General features: G+C 54.0%; 6 protein-coding genes across 6 annotated transcripts in view; 2 read left to right on the top strand and 4 right to left on the bottom strand.

The window, feature by feature from the left end:
- GUITHDRAFT_113327 (hypothetical protein) overlaps positions 1 to 792 on the bottom strand; it is a gene marked incomplete at both ends in the record, with an annotated part of 2,489 nt that extends 1,697 nt beyond the window's left edge. Inside the window, 6 exons of the mRNA XM_005827464.1 lie at positions 85 to 133; positions 193 to 221; positions 392 to 456; positions 503 to 576; positions 625 to 648; positions 697 to 792. Of these exons, the coding sequence (XP_005827521.1) occupies positions 85 to 133; positions 193 to 221; positions 392 to 456; positions 503 to 576; positions 625 to 648; positions 697 to 792 (337 nt within the window). The remainder of the gene's footprint in view (positions 1 to 84; positions 134 to 192; positions 222 to 391; positions 457 to 502; positions 577 to 624; positions 649 to 696) is intronic.
- Positions 793 to 1,509: 717 nt separating this feature from the next.
- Positions 1,510 to 3,842, bottom strand: GUITHDRAFT_113326 (hypothetical protein; the record flags this gene model as incomplete). Its single annotated transcript, XM_005827463.1, has 10 exons — positions 1,510 to 1,663; positions 1,932 to 1,999; positions 2,175 to 2,229; positions 2,289 to 2,330; positions 2,378 to 2,416; positions 2,467 to 2,519; positions 2,575 to 2,688; positions 2,913 to 2,954; positions 3,094 to 3,220; positions 3,274 to 3,842. 10 exons carry the CDS (start codon positions 3,840 to 3,842, stop codon positions 1,510 to 1,512), a joined length of 1,263 nt encoding a protein of 420 aa, XP_005827520.1.
- A 1,334-nt stretch (positions 3,843 to 5,176) lies between these two features.
- Positions 5,177 to 6,005, top strand: GUITHDRAFT_164625 (hypothetical protein; the record flags this gene model as incomplete). The annotated part of the gene is made up of 1 exon (XM_005827462.1): positions 5,177 to 6,005. The coding sequence occupies exon 1, from the start codon at positions 5,232 to 5,234 to the stop codon at positions 6,003 to 6,005; it is 774 nt and encodes a 257-aa protein (XP_005827519.1). The 5' UTR covers positions 5,177 to 5,231.
- Positions 6,006 to 6,335: 330 nt separating this feature from the next.
- Positions 6,336 to 11,671, bottom strand: GUITHDRAFT_164624 (hypothetical protein; the record flags this gene model as incomplete). The annotated part of the gene is made up of 24 exons (XM_005827461.1): positions 11,399 to 11,671; positions 11,198 to 11,339; positions 10,226 to 11,145; positions 10,061 to 10,177; positions 9,750 to 10,002; positions 9,485 to 9,699; positions 9,305 to 9,437; positions 9,122 to 9,259; positions 9,015 to 9,074; positions 8,923 to 8,970; positions 8,782 to 8,875; positions 8,660 to 8,734; positions 8,541 to 8,609; positions 8,370 to 8,491; positions 8,125 to 8,322; positions 8,003 to 8,074; positions 7,879 to 7,947; positions 7,709 to 7,788; positions 7,501 to 7,561; positions 7,205 to 7,300; positions 6,983 to 7,075; positions 6,884 to 6,936; positions 6,756 to 6,832; positions 6,336 to 6,706 (listed from the first exon to the last, which is right to left on the bottom strand). Exons 1-24 carry the CDS (start codon positions 11,536 to 11,538, stop codon positions 6,336 to 6,338), a joined length of 3,696 nt encoding a protein of 1,231 aa, XP_005827518.1. The 5' UTR covers positions 11,539 to 11,671.
- Positions 11,672 to 12,624: 953 nt separating this feature from the next.
- Positions 12,625 to 14,973, bottom strand: GUITHDRAFT_142646 (hypothetical protein; the record flags this gene model as incomplete). Its single annotated transcript, XM_005827460.1, has 12 exons — positions 12,625 to 12,690; positions 12,754 to 13,035; positions 13,178 to 13,330; positions 13,384 to 13,536; positions 13,589 to 13,672; positions 13,726 to 13,806; positions 13,855 to 14,305; positions 14,351 to 14,434; positions 14,487 to 14,533; positions 14,582 to 14,662; positions 14,709 to 14,855; positions 14,905 to 14,973. 12 exons carry the CDS (start codon positions 14,971 to 14,973, stop codon positions 12,625 to 12,627), a joined length of 1,698 nt encoding a protein of 565 aa, XP_005827517.1.
- A 1,080-nt stretch (positions 14,974 to 16,053) lies between these two features.
- Positions 16,054 to 16,675, top strand: GUITHDRAFT_40063 (hypothetical protein; the record flags this gene model as incomplete). The annotated part of the gene is made up of 3 exons (XM_005827459.1): positions 16,054 to 16,113; positions 16,167 to 16,496; positions 16,607 to 16,675. Coding segments are annotated over 3 exons (459 nt in total), but the record flags the coding sequence as incomplete, so codon positions are not given.
- Between the last annotated feature and the right edge of the window lie 574 nt (positions 16,676 to 17,249).

Raw genomic sequence — 17,249 nt, 5'->3', positions numbered from 1 at the left:
GGAGGAGGAGGAGGAGGAGGAGGAGGAGGAGGAGTGGGGAGGGGGAGGAGGAGGAGGATATGTGTATGTGGAAACAAAGTTCACCAAAAGGAAACTCAACGATGTCCGCATCCATCCACATGATGTAATCAAACTGGAACAAGACAAGGAGGCATCGTCACTTGAGTTCCAACATCGCTCAGCGTCACTCACGTCCCGGAGGTCGATGGAGGACAGCATGCCTGCGGTCAGCTCAGACGCGCCGTCGCACAATCAGACGCTGACTCACGATTCCTCAGCCTTGCGGTCTTTGAGAGAGGACGAGACTCATCTGCTCGGCCCTTTCAGTCCCCCTCTCCCTCCTCCTCCTCCTCCTCCTCCTCTCCCTCCTCCACTCGTCTCTCCCGTCGACCTGGCAGGTTCTGCAGAGGCCCAGCATCGATAAAGATTCGCACGTACAGCTTCGGGTTCGCGCGCCTGCCGGCATGTCACTCCTGCTGGCGTCTGCAGCTGCCGAGCGCACGGGACACGTCGGAGATTCTCCATGATCCTTCTCTTGAGCTCGGGATGCATCCATGGGCTGGAAGGGACCAAGATCTGCGGGCAAGTCAGGCTGCGGCGCCATGCTCGTCCTCCTGCTCCTACCGCCACTCTGTACAACTTGTTCTCCTGCCGTCCACATCAGCACGCGAGGAGGCATGCGAGAGGAGAGGTCACCTTGGAAGCATCTATGGAGCTTGCTGTCACTTCCGTTGGGAGGCAGGGGAGCGAGAGGAGGATGAAGGGGAGGATAAGCAGCTGCGAGGTGCGCATAGCTCTGCTCTCACAGGTTGCAGCTCCAGCTTCACCGTCCCATCACTGACAAGGCTCGTCATAATCTGACAGCATGCAAGGATAGCACTAGAATGTGAAAGAAATAACATGCAGCCCAACATGTTCCTTCCCTCAAACACACATACCACACTCTTCCTCCCTTTTCCTCCTTCCTCAACTCAGTTTGGTCTTCCCCGTCCACTGGCCTCTCCTCCCTCGCTCCCTTCCCTCCCTTCCCTCCCTTCCCTCCCTTCCCTCCCTTCCCTCCCTTCACTCCCTTCCCTCCCTTCCCTCCCTTCCCTCCCTTCCCTCCCTCCCTCCCTCCCTCCCTCCCTCGCCGCTTCGTTCCCTCCCCCCCTCCCTCCCAATGGGTCCCCCCGTCCCCCCAGCTGGGGGGAATGAAAAATGGAAAGCTGAATGGAAAGCAGCAGCTCGAAGCGGCGAGGGAGGGAGGGAGGGAGCGAGGGAGAAGAGAGAGGGGTACAACGGGTGCTGGATGTAGCTGGTGGAAGACAAGCTCGGCGTCACTCTGAAGTATCAATGTCGAGGATAGAACCTCCAAGTTGAGGAGAAGATACTTGCAGATGCTTCGAGGGGGAGGCAGCAAACGTCAGTTTCTTCAATCATCAAGACAAGTCTTTGCAAACTACACCTAGACCTGTGCTCGAGTCTACAACACTTCTTCTTACACACAAAGAACACTCCTCGTCCCCTCCTTCACATCAGCACGCAAGATGCTGAGCACGAGGTCCTCGCTGTGCCGATGATGCGACCGGCCTGGCTCTGCCTTGGGCGAGCTGGGGAGCTCCTGGAAGCCTCGTGGAGTGCGGCGAGACCGTCGGGAGAGGAGAGGTGACACTTGGCGAAGACTCTGCGAGGACGAAGAGGAAGGGAAAGTAAGCACAACAGGAGGAGGACAGGGAGAAGGAAAGGGAGGAGGACGGAGAGGAGGGGGCAGAGGGAGGGGTACAAGCATCAACAAAGAAGGAGCTCAGAAAGGATTTGCACAGGCGAGGGTTGCAGGAGAACGAGAAACAATCAGGAGGTAGAAGGGACAGCAGAGGCAGGAGCAAGGCAGGAAGAGGAGAAGAAGGGGGAAGGGAGAGGGGAGGAGGCAGACGAGAACTAGGGAATCTTACAATCCAGGGTAATCGCTCTGTTCGCTCAGATGTTGCATGCAGACCTCTTCGATCCCTCGACCAGAAATCTGAGGCAAAAGTGAAAAAGCAGGAGCAGGAGCAGGAGCAGGAGCAGGAGCAGGAGCAGCGCTCCCAAGGAGAGCGGAGCAGGAGCAGGGGAAGGAGAAGGAGACGCAGGCACCAGGGCATCAAGAGGTCAAAGGAAGCGGGAGGGATGAGTAGCAGCAGGGGCTAGCAGCTCACGTTAGCAGTGCCATCGCTCCTGAAGCTGCAGTGGGTCACGCGGACGACGATTCCTCTGCAGGAGCAGGATTCAGCGTCGGCCCCATGGGCCAGCTGGCGATCGCGTTGAGATACCGCGATCCGCATCTCGGTTGCTCCGATGCGAAGATGAACATCCTGACAGGCAGGTGAGGCACCGGCAAAGTCGGGGGATAGAGACGTACTTGTTGGTGGACGACACGATGCGGGCAAGAGCGCGATACCTTGAAAGATGAAGTTGAGAACATCTCGGAGCGCAACGGAAGTCACTGACCGCCTTTCAAACATGTGAAGAGACACGGGCTGCCCCCGCCTACAGCTCCCTCCCTGCGACATTAAAAATCTTCATCGTGCTGCCATGGCGGCACCTCGACCTCCTCACCTGCATGTGGAACACTGGAAGCTCCACGGGCACCTCCATCTCCGCAGACTCTGGAGGTTCCGTCGGGTTGACAATCATGTCCCCAGAGCTCAACAGATTTTCAGACGATGTGAACTGAGTAGAACTGTTAAGGACATCGCATTGAAAACAGAACTGTGAACACAACACAAGCATTTCGTGTGATGTGACATTCGTACTTGAGAAGGCATCATCATCATCATCATCATCATCATCATCATCATCATCATCATCATCATCATCATCATCATCATCATCATCATCATCATCATCATCATCATCATCATCGTAACTATCAATACGCTTCACGCTATCCTCACCTTGCCATAGAACAATCCATATGCTGATTCATCAATCCAGACCTGTTCAAGCGTCAACTCTCAGAATACAACAGCAAACGGCTTTCCTGATCGATCTTGATCCTCTTGATCGCCATTCCGGTGACATGATAATTATCTCGCAAATCACAGGATGCAGATTGAAGCAGAACCTGCATCCAACCTCTAAGTTCTTTCGGGTCTGCAGAAACAAACACACCAGCGTCGCTAACTGCCCGGACGACGGCTGGTTTGCCATGAAGAGGAAGAAGTTGTCGGTCTGTGCGATCCTCTTGCACATCTCTCGATATCTTGATCGTCACAAGTCAGAGCCAACAGAAACCTCACAGGGCCTTCTTTTCACCTCCTCTCGAAGAGGTAGAGCTGGACTCGTTGCCCTGGGCGACACCCCGGATGCATGTAGAAGATTGGAAAGGCATGCACCATCATCTTCTGGAGCTCCTCTAGCTCTGCTTCAGCACTCCTCCTCCTCCCCTCCAGGCATGCAGCCGACAAGGACAGCTCGATCTTCTCCTGCAAGACCCCATCTCCCTTGCAGGTGAGAGGGTCGACGAGGATATCCTCTCGGCAGTTGGGACACTGCTGCCCGTTAGGGGACGAGTGCATTGACTTGATGACGCAGTTGCGGCAGAATGTGTGCTTGCAGGACGGGATGACGATCGGGTCCCACAACACTTCCAGACAGATGCTACAAGTCAGGTCAGACGAGTCTTCCTCCGGATGGGCGACGTCGCCGACCGCGCTCGGGTCGACATTTTCAGAGCCGCCACCAAATTCTTTGCCTCGAGGAGCATCCGCGTCGTGAGCAGTTGGGGTGTTTGATTGCTCTGACTGTCCTTTCTCTTCCACCTCTCTGGCCTGCTCCTGCATCTGAAAGACCTCTACCTCCTTGACCCCCGACGGTACCTCCATCCTCCCACTGGGTTGAAGGCAATCCCTGACTTATCGGAACGTGTCAGCAGCGTGCGAGCTTTCCAGCACGGAATGAACAATGTTCAGTCACAAGAGGCGGACAGGCGGGTGCTTGAAAGATGATCAAGAGCAGTTTGTCGAGCCAGGCACTCGCGCAAGGGGACGTAGTGGGGGAAGATATGGGGAAAGGTGAGGTAACCTAAGGTCTGGATAGGAAAGGTTTGGAAGCAATGATGGAGTGCTTGTGGAAGCACGGCCAAGGAGTGATATGCAACAGCTGTTGAAGGAGAGCCGAGGAGGGGAGGGGACGACGGGGGCAGGAGCAGAGCGGGAGGCAGGGGAACGCGAATGGAGTCGCTGTGTGGAAGTTGACTGAAATAAATTTACTTTTAAGAGTTTTTCAGATATGCTTGGCACAGAGTACTTATATTTCTGTACCAGAAGAACCTCGAGATCGTACCAGAACGTGAGGAGTCTCCTACAACGGGAATTTTTAATTGTACTGCTAAGGACTGCTAAAACTCTAAAACTGTGTGAGGAAGGCTTTGACTAAACCTTTAAAACATCGCCTTGTGAGTAAAGAAAATCCGGCGATGCCGGTTATTGCCCGGTCAAAATTAATTAACTTGGGACGTACGCGGGAATAGGAGGGGATGCGGGCAAGGATCCCGGCCTATTGCTCCTCCGGAGTTACACAAAGGTCTAAATGATTTTATGCTATAACTATTTTAAGTTGTACCATCGACTGATCCAGAAGAGCTCAATATATATATAAAGTCAGAATTCAAAAACATATGTTGTCATCATGGCACGGACTCCACACGGGCGGCCAGGGCCTTGGTCACAGGACCACGTAACTAAAACTATTTTGTAGACTTTCTTATCGGTCACGAGGGCTGCAATGGATATCAAGTGGGTGATGTAGGGGAAAGGGAGGGGTGGTCCCTACGGTCGTTGAGAACAGTTGTATGGAACAAACAGGCGAAGACGTCAAAACTGGGAGAGGGAGGGGTGGTCAAAACAAGTCAGTCACGAGTCCTGTGCCTCGTTCGAAGGGGTTGAGGTCCGAAACGATCAGATATCACAGCGTTTCGATGTGGATATGGAAATCTGAAACAATGTTGTGAGGACCCCTACCCTCTCTCCTTCTCCTGGACCCCAACATTTAAGTGTAAAACTACCCCTCATTCAGAATTTATTCACTACCCCACCCGTCCATCAAGGCGTCCAATCTCTCTCATATTTTCACCCCCTCTCCTCTGCTACTTCTTGATTGTTCCCTCCTCCTCAACCTCTGCGCGCTTCAACTTTCATCCTTCTTCTTAGAAGTTCCCACCCTCCTTGTCCTGCTCCCCCCCCCCCTCCCCGGCTCTCTTCATTCAAACAACCATGACTGCTCTTGAACCATCCTCCCTCCCGCTCCCAGATCAGGTTCCTGAGGAGGTCGATGCTTGGACGGCTTTCGGCGAGGTCGTGGCGGACCAAGTTTCTGCAGATTGCAACGCCTTCATCATCGTTGACAACTCAGAGGATGGCTTTCCCATTGTATTCGCCTCGCCCGCCATGTGCAAGCTGATGGGCACAAACAACCTCGTCGGTCGATCCCTCGACGTTTTCTGCGGGGAGCTGACGGACTGTGACGACCTGGCTCAGCTTAGAGGTGCTCTTTCGGGCCGGGACATGAAGTCTTGCTGCCTTGCTAGCTACAACATCGATGGCAAGATGTTTTGGAACCACGTCGTCATGCAACCTGGTCTTGCCTACGAGCTGCCCTTCTCCTACATCGCAAGCCATGACGTGTCGGACATCTTTGATAGCGTGGACGAGAACAGCAGTGTGAGCCAGCACCCCGAAGCCGACAGGATCCACTCCGCGCAGGTCCAGAACGGCCATGTGGCTATGAGCATGGTGCGGATGATGGTGTATGGCGAGGATGAGCAGGGGCAGCCCGAGCAGGAGGAAGTGGCCACTGCTGTGGAGCAGCGCGGCTCGTCCCCTCTCGTGCAGATGGACTTCGACGAGCTTTCAGCTGACCTGCTGGTGACTGAGGCTCCGGTGGAGGAGCTGCTGCCAGTGCAGGAGCCTGTCCTGTCCACTTCTCCGCGCGAGAAGGTCGATGAAGTGTCCAGCGCAAGCAGCGCCAGTGTGGAGGCTTCAGTGTAGAAGTTGCTTGCACGTGGACATTGTTCTTGGTCTCGAACAAGCTTCTTGGAGCAACTTGTGATACTATGAAGACACTGGAGTCCCTTCCTCGTGTTGGATATGTCTTCTCCCCCCTTATCCAGCCATCTTTGATGGAATAAATCTTTTTTTTCAAGCGCAAGGCTGAAATTTTCAAGCGCAAGGCTGAAACATGTGATTTAGTGCCATCGTCGCTCCTCTAGCTCTACTTCCCTCTTGTCTCCATGTAGAGTTCAACGTCCGTAATTGCGTCATTGAGCTTCTTGGAGTGTGGTGCCTTCTTGTACTACAAGACAACACTCTACGTATCCTCTACGAGGGATGCTGAGGAGCAAGACTATTTACATCTGCTGGCCCGCCGTTGGGGTGAGGCATCGCATGGACTGTCGGCGGCATGAAGGGATGTGGGAGGTTGACGCCAGGTGCCATGGCAGGAGCAACCCCGTGCGGCATACCCACGATGAACCCAGGAGGAGCGAAGTGACCACCGTGCATGACGGCCTCCACAGGGAACGCGGCGAAGTTGGCAGGAGGGAAGACCTGCTGAGGAGCTCCGCCCTGAACTGGCGTCGGCTCAGAGAAAGAGGGGACGAACTCCGTCACGTTGGCGTTGAGTGTGGTCTGCGGCTTCAGCTTCCCTCCCAGGATGGGGTATCCCTCGTGCGGCCTTCTTGTCATGGGCGCTGCAGGAGGACATGTCAAGGGCTAGTGCCGATATCGTCTCGTGCTCACCTGAGAAGCCCTTCCCATCCTCGGGACCTGCTGCCATCCTGGCAACGACACGAGCTACGTCCTGCTGCCGCTTCATCCTGCGGGTTGTTTGCTCGTGAGCGACAAGAGGTCACGTGGAGGAGCTCAACCTCTCCGGCATGCGCTCCGGTTCCTTCTGACGGTAGTAGCGCTTAAGACGGACCTGAAGGAGGCGTAAGGGGGAGGAGAGGGAGAGAGCCAACACTGACCGCAACGATGTCTTTGAAGGTCTTCGGATTGAGGGTGTAGAAGAATTGGACGTCGCTGCCTATGTCAAGCTTGCCCGCATCGCCTTTCTCCACCTGCAAGACTAGCTCAATGCATCGGATTATCCTGATCTCTCTCTATCATTTTTGATCACCATCACCATCACCATCACCATCACCATCACCATCACCATCACCATCACCATCATCACCACCGGATTTCACCTCTGTGCTCTCGAACGCGATCAGACGATCCAGTTCAGGGGGAGACGACAGAGCCTTGACAAGGCCCCAGTTCTTCTCCAGTCCTTGAATCGTGCCCTGCGCAACATCGTCAGACGAGATCAGGTAAGGCCAGGGGAAGTAGGAGGAGAGGAGGGGACAGGCGCGGAGCAAACAGGGGAAAGAAAGGAGACGAGAGGATTAGTGCGCAGAGCAAGGTTCAGTGAAAAAAAACAACAACAACGACTGATGAACATGGAGGAGGAAAAGGGGTGTCGGGAGGGTGAGGTTGTACTGACCTCGGTGGGTAGAGCGACGACATGTCTTGCCCTCTTCGCACCGCTCGAGTCAACGGCCACACTGCCCCAACGTCATGTCAGCAGAGGAAGGAATACCGAGGAAGAGGCGAAAGATAAAATCGCAGATGAACGAGGAGAAGAACGGAAGCTCATGTACTGGGAGCCATTCCCAATACAGGCATGCTAGCAGGTAGAGCAAGAAGCATACCTGTACTCCACGTGCTGCCCATCCAAGATGAGATGGCGAGGTTCATCGACATCGACGTTGCTGAACTTCAGTTGCTCGACCTGAAGCGTCACTATCAGTCGCGGAGGCTCAAAGTGCAAGGAGGAGAGTCGGGTCGAGCATGATACAGGAAAATCCAAGGCGCTTCCCACCTTGTCGCCCTCAACATGCTTGATGGTTCCTCCTGTGGCTGCATGCAAAGTCTCCATGCTTCCTCCAGCCTGCCAGTTGTCAACGTGTCAGCAACACAACGAGCAGATCTCGAAAGCTTCTTACACGCCCGGACACGACTCCTTTGAACCTCGTGGGCATGAAAGTTTCTACTTCGACCGATCCCTTCGGCAGAATCTGAAGACAATCGTCAGGCTGAGCTCGTCTCCTCCTCACATCAGCTCTACCTTGATGTCCTCAGCCTTGAGAACGCGAGTGGAGGGTTCAGAGACCAGGTAGAAGGAGACTTCGTCATTCGCTTTCGGTTTGCGGAGCTTCGCGTGCCCGTCGGGCGCAGCTCCTGCCTCCTCCTTGTCGTGCTCCTGGTGCTCGTCATGCTCTGCATTCTCGTCCTCTTGTTGCTCGTGCACATCGCCCGGTGAATTCTAAGGGGAGACATCAGCCCGACGGCGTCAAGGCCTCTGGGACGGACCTTGTGCTCCACCTCGTTCGGCTCGACGTTGGCCAAAGTGGAATGGTCAACATCTGTGAAAGAGAAGTAGACGAAGTTCTCGAGCTGGTTGCACTTGATCCATCCGTGCGAGTGCTTCACAGCTTCGGCAACGCGTAAGGAGCTAGGAAGCAGCGGACAGCGGATCTATACCTGCGATGAGTCCAAGGAGGGGCCCCTTCTTCTCAGAAGCCTCTTGCTCTCCCTCCCCTAGTTTCGCTTCTGCGCCAGCGCAACATGTCAGCTCACTGGTGGACAGAGGTACGGAGCACCTGCTAGAGTGATGCTTGCAGCTCTCAATCGTTTGTACTGCTTGTCCAAAATGATGGTGAAGTTCACTTTGTCCCCTGACAGACGAACTATCAAGAACCTGGAGCACTCTCGACGAGCTCACCATGGTGAAGAAAGACTGAAGGATTGGCGAGATCGTTAGCCGTCCAAGTCAGGAATTCACATTCTTGCTCCTTAGACTTGGACTTAGCCGAGCTCTGAAAGGTGCGTGTCAAAGGAGTCTGAGAAACTGAGGAGAACGAACCTTCTTCTTCTCCTTCACCGGCTTCTCCTCATTTTCATTTTCAGGGGCCTGCACTAGCGTCACGCACAAAGCCCGTGATAACAACTCCCTACCTTTGGTTCCTCCTCTCCAGTCTCGCCAATCACAATCGGCTCTAGCGGCCGCAACAGCCCCTGCTCAGTCACCATGAGACAAGAAGACATACGGCATGCTCATACACCTTGAATGCAATGTCTTTGTCTTTGAGTTTCTTGCTCATTCCCGAGGGGATGCCTCGGTTCTCTGGTAGCGGCCGTTCAACTATCCCCTCGAACTTGCCGGGGAGAGTCTCTTCGAAGCTGACTGAGCCTGGCGGAAGCTACATGACAGTGAGACGACTACGTGAGGCAGGGAGCCGTTACACCTTCGTGACCCTGACAGCCATCAGACGCCCGTCGGCTTTGCTCTCGGAGACGTTGAACTCCACTTCATCTCCGTTGTTGATCTTCCCCGTCCTCGCGGCATTCTTATCAGGAGATTTCACTCCTTCGGATGCCCTTCATGACGAATTAAAGACGATACCGCAGGCGAACACAACATTTACCCGACGTCATTCCCATCGTTCTCTGGTGAAGAATCGTGAGATTTTTCATCATCGATGGGTACTGGAGTTGAGTCCGGTCCGACGAATTCGCTCAGGTGCATAAACAATGGGTCTTCTCGGTTGCAGCACTTGATGAAACAGTAGTTCAAGCCTTCTTTGCATCTCATGATGATCCCCCGCTCCCTCTCCTGAGCGCCGAAAGAGATGATTTTCACCTGGATGGAATCATCAGACAATTTGAAAGTTCTGACAAAGGAGTACTCACATCAACTGCTCTCAACTTCTTTGTTGGTTTATCCATGCAAATTTGAAAATCCACTTCATCGCCGATGAATGGAAAGTGTCCACGATAATCGTTCAAATCCGAGCCATCGAACTGTATCTTGGCTTGCTTGCCTTCGGAATCTACATACTTGATCGTGCCGCCAAAAGCCTCACTGTTCCCTCGGCCCGAATTCGAGAATCCAGATTTCTTCGAAGAAGGAATCTTGAGAGGGCGTTCTACAGTGCCCTTTAACCTGAAGAAAACAAACAAGGTCATAATGGATATAAAGCCCCAGGCGACTGGAAGGTCACCTTCCGTCAAGAATTTTTGTATAAACAACGGTGCCTTTAGGAAGGGGAGTGATCTGTACTGCAACATTCCTTCCTTCACGATCTGCTTGCACTGTGAATTCGATTTCATCCCCAACCCTGGCAGCGCATCATCAGTTTGCCAAAGGGACTTGACAACTTCAATACCTTGGGATAAGGTCTCTCTGGTTAACCTCACTGAAATGAAAGAAAAGCCTCTCATCTCGATCGCAGCATTTGATAAAGCCGTAACTGTCCTTGACCATGGTCACAGTCCCCATTTCCCTTACGGCGCCCTTTTGTGCAGTACTAGAAACAAACAATATATTGGTGGCCTTCTCTGATTTCGAGGATCGGGAATATACAACGTCGAAACGAACCATGTCGCCCTCTGCAGGCATGTATCGTCCACCATCAGGCTTCGGCAAGACATCATCCCCTCCAAAGATCCAGTCCTGCGATCCTTTCCCTGCCTTCACCCCCTTGCCTCCTCCAGTGCGTGAGGAAGCAGCATCACTAGATCCAGCTTCCCCCTCGGGGCCTTCATCGGCCGCAGGAAGCAACACTCTACCACCATACAGTTCTCGTTTCTGGCTCCTGTCATACGATCGACTTTCCCGCAGCTCCCGAATGATCACACCTTCCAAACCCGACCGCACTGTTTCCTCCATCTTGATAGTGCCCTTAGGCAATAGCACAACACGCACGGCCATGGTCTTTTCGCCAGGCCTGCTCTGATGCAACCCAAATTCTACTTCTGATCCCCTCGTCAACTCACTTGGATCGGCATCTCGTAGCTCGGAGAAGTGGAAGAAATACTGGCCCTCAGTGTCAGCATGTCTGACGAAGCCATAATTCTCCTTCAAGCTCCAAACAAACCCAACCTCCCTAGGCGCACTGTCTTTCTCCTTCTCTTCATTCGAAGAGAACTTAGAACCTCCAGATGCCCGCGGTTTTCCCCCCGAACGCATCAAGTTCTCCGTCGAAACATACTTGATACCCTTCCCCTCCACGGAGTTAACATTCTTGTTCACGATGATATGACGAGCATCTCCTTCACCAGAAGACTCGTGGACGAGTTCCATCATCTGTTATCCATGACAGTCAGTACTCCTGCTGCTTTTGAAGAGCACGAAGGACCTCGCAAAATTCGTGCACAACTTTTCTTTCACGGGCCGTGAGTTGAGGTGGAAACGAGAGGATGACTTCGTCCCCCTTGAGGAAGTCATCCATAATCTTTTTCACACACATTCGAAACTCATCGTCGTCATTGTTTCTTTGTCTGCATACCACACATCAGTAAGAAAGCTGCCCTTGTTGCACGGGCGTTGCAGTACTGACCTGCCTTGTCTATCGGAATTGCGTTCGGTCCTGTCGTCATGCTGCATGAAATTTCTCCCTCCTTGTCTTCGGCGCCCTGAATCCTCTGCAGAATCACGGTACCCATCATTGTATCGCCCAGCTTGATCACGATGTTTCATGGTGGAATGAACTCGACGCTCCAGTCAATGCCTGCGCTGCGAACCTGTCCCTCAGGTCTGGATCCGATCTTCAACAATGGTCTCTCAGATTAGCAGCGCGGCATGCCGTGTCGAGCGGCATTCGACCCTCGCACCATCATGCTCCAACTTCCTCGAGGCTGCAGAGGAACGACTTGTCAGCATCGGGCAGACGGAATTCGAGACTAGTCCTGGGGGGCAACACAAGGGATTCATATCATCAGTGAAGTTCGACTTCAACATAGCAATCCATGGGGGAACATGAGGTTATCAAATCTCGTGAGTCAACTACAAGTAGGAATAAAGGCAAACTGCTTGAGGACAAAGGACTCGCTCTACAGCTCTCGCCCGCTGTCAGCTGCAACCAGTGACAGCAGAGGCCTTCGACAAGGAGGGCGGGCACAAAGAGAAGTTTGGGCGAGCTTCACAGATGCACCATGGTCGCTAGCAAGAGAGGGGCTGTGTCTCCTACTCACCTCTTCCTCCTCCTCCTTTCCCCGACCCCCTGCATCTTTCCAGCCATGGCGGCTCGCACGCGGCTCGAGCAAACTTGACTAAAGTTGAGTCGTACAACAAATGACCCCTACCCCTACATCAAATCAACCCCACCAGAGTGCTCCGTATCTTCGAGTAATACCACCCCTTCTTATACCTTAAAGTACCCCTCTTTCCCTCTTACCAAAGAGCCTTATCAGCACCCACCCCGTCAGTGGACTCCCTCACCATCCATTGAAATCCACCCCACCTCTCCAAATTCGCTGTAGATGGATCGGGGCGGAGGTGGGTGGGGTGGGGTACAAGACAAGGGAGGCCTGCCTCAGCAGTGACTGAGTTGAAGAAAGGTTCGGGAGTCACGGTCGGCGACACTCGAACGGGCCCGGCTGGCTCGGCCCCGCGGGGGCAACAAGCAGTGTCACGGCGAGTGACCGTCGGACCACGGCCGCGCCTCCAAGCGGCGGTCCGGGCGGGGCGGCGCTGCGCCGGGCACAGCGGCTGTGCGCACTGGCCAACTGCAACAACGGTACGGTTCAAGGTTCCCGACCATGGGACTCTCCGAGTTTAAAGAAGTTACAAGTGAAACAAGTTGGCGAAGGTATTGGTGATGGCACTCCATCCAAGGCCCCACACGCTGGCCTGAGGAGGGAGGAAGAGGAAACTCGTCAGGCGAGGAGAAGGAGACTCGGAAATAAGGAATACCTGTGTGACTGGCTTCACCGGGGAAACACTCCTGGTCGCCACCTGGAAGCCGAATAGTGAGGGGTTGAAGAACCAAACACCTCGTGTAGTGACGCCCACCTGAGGTAACACCTGCTGAGGACGAGAAACCTTGGGCTCTGCGGGTTTAGCTTCAACGGCCTTGACCTTGTGGGTAGCGGCCGGGTGAGGAGCAGAAGACATGATTCTACACCCAGAGAGACAGTCTGGGCCAGTCACACAAGCCTCGCAATAACTTTCCTCCAGGGATTTCTGCCTGCGAAGCTGCAAGGAGGGATCAGTCACCTAGAAGACCAAAGTAGCGCAAAGAAAGACCGACCGGATGCATTTCGAACGACGAGCGAGCGAAAGCGATACGCTGGCATGCTTTCAGATGGGCATCCATTTATCAAACATGGAGTGTTACCTTCTCGTATTCCGGACTCAAGTAAGTAGATGCCAGATCAATTGCCTTGTTCTCGTGCTTGTTCTGCTTCACTGGATGAGGCGTGACCGCCGCTCTCTCTTCCTGCTCTTCTTGTTGCTGCTTTCTCAGAAGGAAGCTCCTCGTGCGATCGTTCTATCCACGCAGAACAGAGATCAACAGGTTGAAATTCCAAGTCAGAGCTTCACCTTCTCGTATTCCGGACTCAAGTAAGTAGATGCCAGATCAATTGCCTTGTTCTCGTGCTTGTTCTGCTTCACTGGATGAGGCGTAACCGCCGCGCTCTCTTCCTGCTCTTCTTGTTGCTGTTTTCTCAGAAGGAAGCTCCTCGTGCGATCATCCTTTCGAATACCAACAAGAATCATGAACAAGGCATGCACAATCTGCAGCTACCTTCTCGTACTCAGGACTCAAGTACGTGGTCGCGAGATTTACAGCTCTGCTCTCCGAATCATTTGGCAGCGTGCGCAACTGCTCCTGGACAGGGGCAAGACATTTCAGTTGCGTTTTGTCACGAAGAGGAGACAAACCTTGACATCTTTATGAGCTGCAGCAACATTGGTGATTGAATTCTCCTTGGCGTCAGTGTGCCGAATCTGGTTGCGGAGAGACTAAAACCAAGATTAGCCATCGAATCAAGGTCATTTCACCACGGCAACCTTGTTGTCGTCCTCGACATGCCTTAGCTTGCTTTTCAGATCTGCGATGTTCATTTCTTCTGTCTTCTTCATCGATGAGATCTCGTCGTCCAACTTGTCTATTCTGGTTTGGCTCTTGTCCCTTGCACGCAACGATTTCTCAATCAACGAAGAAAGGTGCGAGTTCCTGGCCTGAAGCTTGTTGTTCTCACTCGAGACTACGGACAGCTCCTTCTTCAGATTTGACTCTCGTCGCTTCTCGCGTGCGAGCTGTCTCTGAAACTTGCGGGTAAGGTCTTCCTGCTTCGTTTTCGCAGCGTAGAGAAGTCCTGCCTCCCTCGCGTTCATCTGCTCGATCTTGGACTCCTGCGATTTCTCCAGGTTTTTCTCAACAGCGTCGATCGCTTCTTGAGCGTTCTTGGTCGTGAATGAGCGGGGGGACGAGCGCGAAGATTCCACTCGCAATGGTTCACTGCCAAGGTGGGTCATGAAATGTAGCGTCAACTCTATTGCTCACAAGTGTCTCAGAGCAGGTTTGTGCTTGGGAGGAAGCAGCTTCTCGAGCGCCATGTCCCCGTACTTGTGAAAGACGTGGATTGCTCTGCTCGGGACGGTAAACTTCCTTGAAAGACTAGCACATCGAGCCAGACTACCTCTGCATCTGCTTCTCTTTCATGCTCCACTCAGCATGCGAGTTTTCCTGCAACGGGATGAGGAAAAAAACTCCCCTCCTCACAAGTGGCATCACCGGAACAGAGTGCGAAGTCTTGGCAGAGAACTTCATAGGGTAAACACTCTTCCACTTGGCATGCTCGACGGAAAGCGCCTCCTTGATGATACTTCAGTTCCTCACCACGTACCCCGTCCACTCTTACGGCATTCCCATCAGCTTCCGATGGGGAGACCACGGGGAAGTTTGGATCGCGTGAGTGGAGTGCATGTACCGCCTCCATGTCCACTTTCACCGCACCCTTGCTGGCAAGACTAGAGGCCTCGCTGTGGCCTGCAGCCTGTGATTGAAGCTGTATGATCCGCAAGGTGAGACACGGCAGGAATCAAGGGCTACGGGACCTTCAACGCCACAAGAGCGCATGCTACGACTGCCATCGAGGCGGCAGCCATCAGCCTCCTGCTCGACATCCTCCTGGTTCGTCCTGTGCGATCAAACAGCAGACCAAGAAGACCTGCAGCAGCTCTCATTCTCTGCCCTCCACATCTCCTACCCACCTCTTGCAGAGCATGCGGCGAAGAGCCAAGTGTTTCAGGTGCTACTGAGCCTGTGCCTCCGGCTGGCCGAGTGCCCGGCCGGGCCCCCGGGCTCGGGCCCGCTGCTAGCCTGAGCGGCTCAGCCGCCGCGGGGCCGGGCGCGGTCTCGGCCCTGATGGTCTCGGACGCCGGGGCCGCCTTGATGAACCCCGGGTAGGCCTGGAACTTACTGAGTTCCCTGTCTTAAATTACCAGCACATTTCGGGGGCCAGCACCGTGACATTTCCAGGGCGGCCCAGCAGGGGCCCCGCAGGGGCCCCGGTTTTTCTGTGCTGTATGAGGGCTGCAGGCTGTATGAGGGGCATGAATTCAAGGTCGAGTAGAAAGGAACTTGGCGGCCGCGGGATCGTATGGCGGAAGGATCAGGGACCATCGCACTCTAGAGGAGAAGGAGAGAGGAGAGGGTAGGAGGAGGAAGAGAGGGAGAGGAAGAGGGTAAGACGAGGCGAGGAGGAGGAGAGAGGAGGAGAGGAAGAGGAAGAGGAAGAGGAAGAGGAGAGGAAGAGAAAGAGGAGAAAGAGAAGAAAGAGGAAGAGGTGAAGGAAGGGGATTAGAGAGTAGAGGAGTATTTGAGGCGGCGTCTTCTCAAACAAGAGGAGGAGGAAGTGGTTGTGGTTGTGGTGGTGGTGAATTCAGTCTTGTTGGACCGGACGTTTGCAAGGAAGCGAAACTGCTGGGACCATGCATTCAATCATCAGCTCTGTTCTCCCGTGCTTGCTCGTCCTGTCCTGCCTTGAAGGATCTGCATTTGCTCTTACAGAGGGTAAAGATTTTTCAGCTGCTGGAAGAGAGGGATCTCATGGTGCAGCTCTGACCTTACGGGGAGGAGGGAATGCGATGTATACACCATCCTCCTTGACCCTTCCCATGAAGGAGATCGACCGGCTTCTTGCAGCGTTGCGATCCAACGAAGAGGAAAGCATCAAGAAGATCTTCAAGATCTACCCTGACGTTCTCAAGGCTGAAGACACTTGGAAACAGACTGTCTTGCACCTTGCAGCCAAGGAGGGAAATGTGAGCGAACAGGTCTTGATGGTAGAGGACACGGTGACGGTTTTCCATGACAGGTCGACATTGTTGAGAAGCTTGTGAAGCTCGGGAGCGACTTGGAGCATAGGAACTTCGTCGGCAGGACTCCTCTCCTCCTAGCTACGATATCCGGGCACGTTGGAGTGGTTGAGATTCTTGCGAAGCTAGGGGCTGATGTGAACACGACGGATGCGAGCATATGGTACAAGAACTCGCGGAGGAGCCCGCTGCACTGGGCATGCCATAGAGGATTGCAGGAGATTGCAGCCAAGCTCTGTGACCTAGGAGCCAACATCGAAGCCAAGGACGGGTTGGGGAGGACACCCATCTTCTGGGCTGTGAGGAAGGGAAACCTCGAATGTCTTCAGGTCAGGAGGAAGGCGATTGTGAGGAGGAGGAGGATCATGAGGCGGGGGATAGGGAGAAGGGAGGAAGCGGGCGAGAAGGTGGAGGGGCACGTGATGAGGTGTTCCTGCAGGTGCTGTTGAGCAGAGGAGCAGACTTCACCAAGGTGGACGACAAGGGGATGGGGTTGAGAGATTTAGCAGGTGCGAGGAGAGCTGATTCATATTGCGCACGGGACTGATCAGACTGGCAGAGCGACTGCCTTCCTGCCCCAGGACTGACATGATCCGAAAGACACTGCAGCTGGTCATAGACGGACTGGACCCCCGAGACATCCGAGGTGGAAGGAGGAGGAGGGAAGTAGGATGGGCACGGGAACGGGAAGGAAAATGCTGTCATGTGAAAAGTCTGGAGGTGGAGGAGAACAGGAGAGGGAGGTTGGTGCATGAGAAGTTGCAGGAGTGAAAGAGAAGTTGAAGGCAGCATGCTCTTACCTGCTTGCTTTCATCAGTCCATCCTCCCCAGCGTGAGGGAGTGGAGAAGGAGCAGAAGGACAGAGTCCTCACAGACTCGAAAGTCCTCAACACCATGATACTAGCAGGGGAGGTGTTGATGGCTGCAGAGAGAGGAGAAGAAAGCTGATTCTGTGAACAGAAACTTGGAGCTTTTCTGCAGCAACAGCTGGCAGCCGAGAACAGGTGGTGGTGGTGGTGGTGGAGGAGGAGGAGGAGGAGGAGGAGGTAGGGGGTTTGGGGGGGGGGGGGAGAGGGTGGAGG

The sequence above is a fragment of the Guillardia theta genome, assembly GCF_000315625.1.
Source record: "Guillardia theta CCMP2712 unplaced genomic scaffold GUITHscaffold_66, whole genome shotgun sequence".
Taxonomy (NCBI): domain Eukaryota; class Cryptophyceae; order Pyrenomonadales; family Geminigeraceae; genus Guillardia; species Guillardia theta.
Note: the sequence above shows the minus strand (reverse complement) of the source record. Positions and strands in the feature narration are given on the sequence as shown.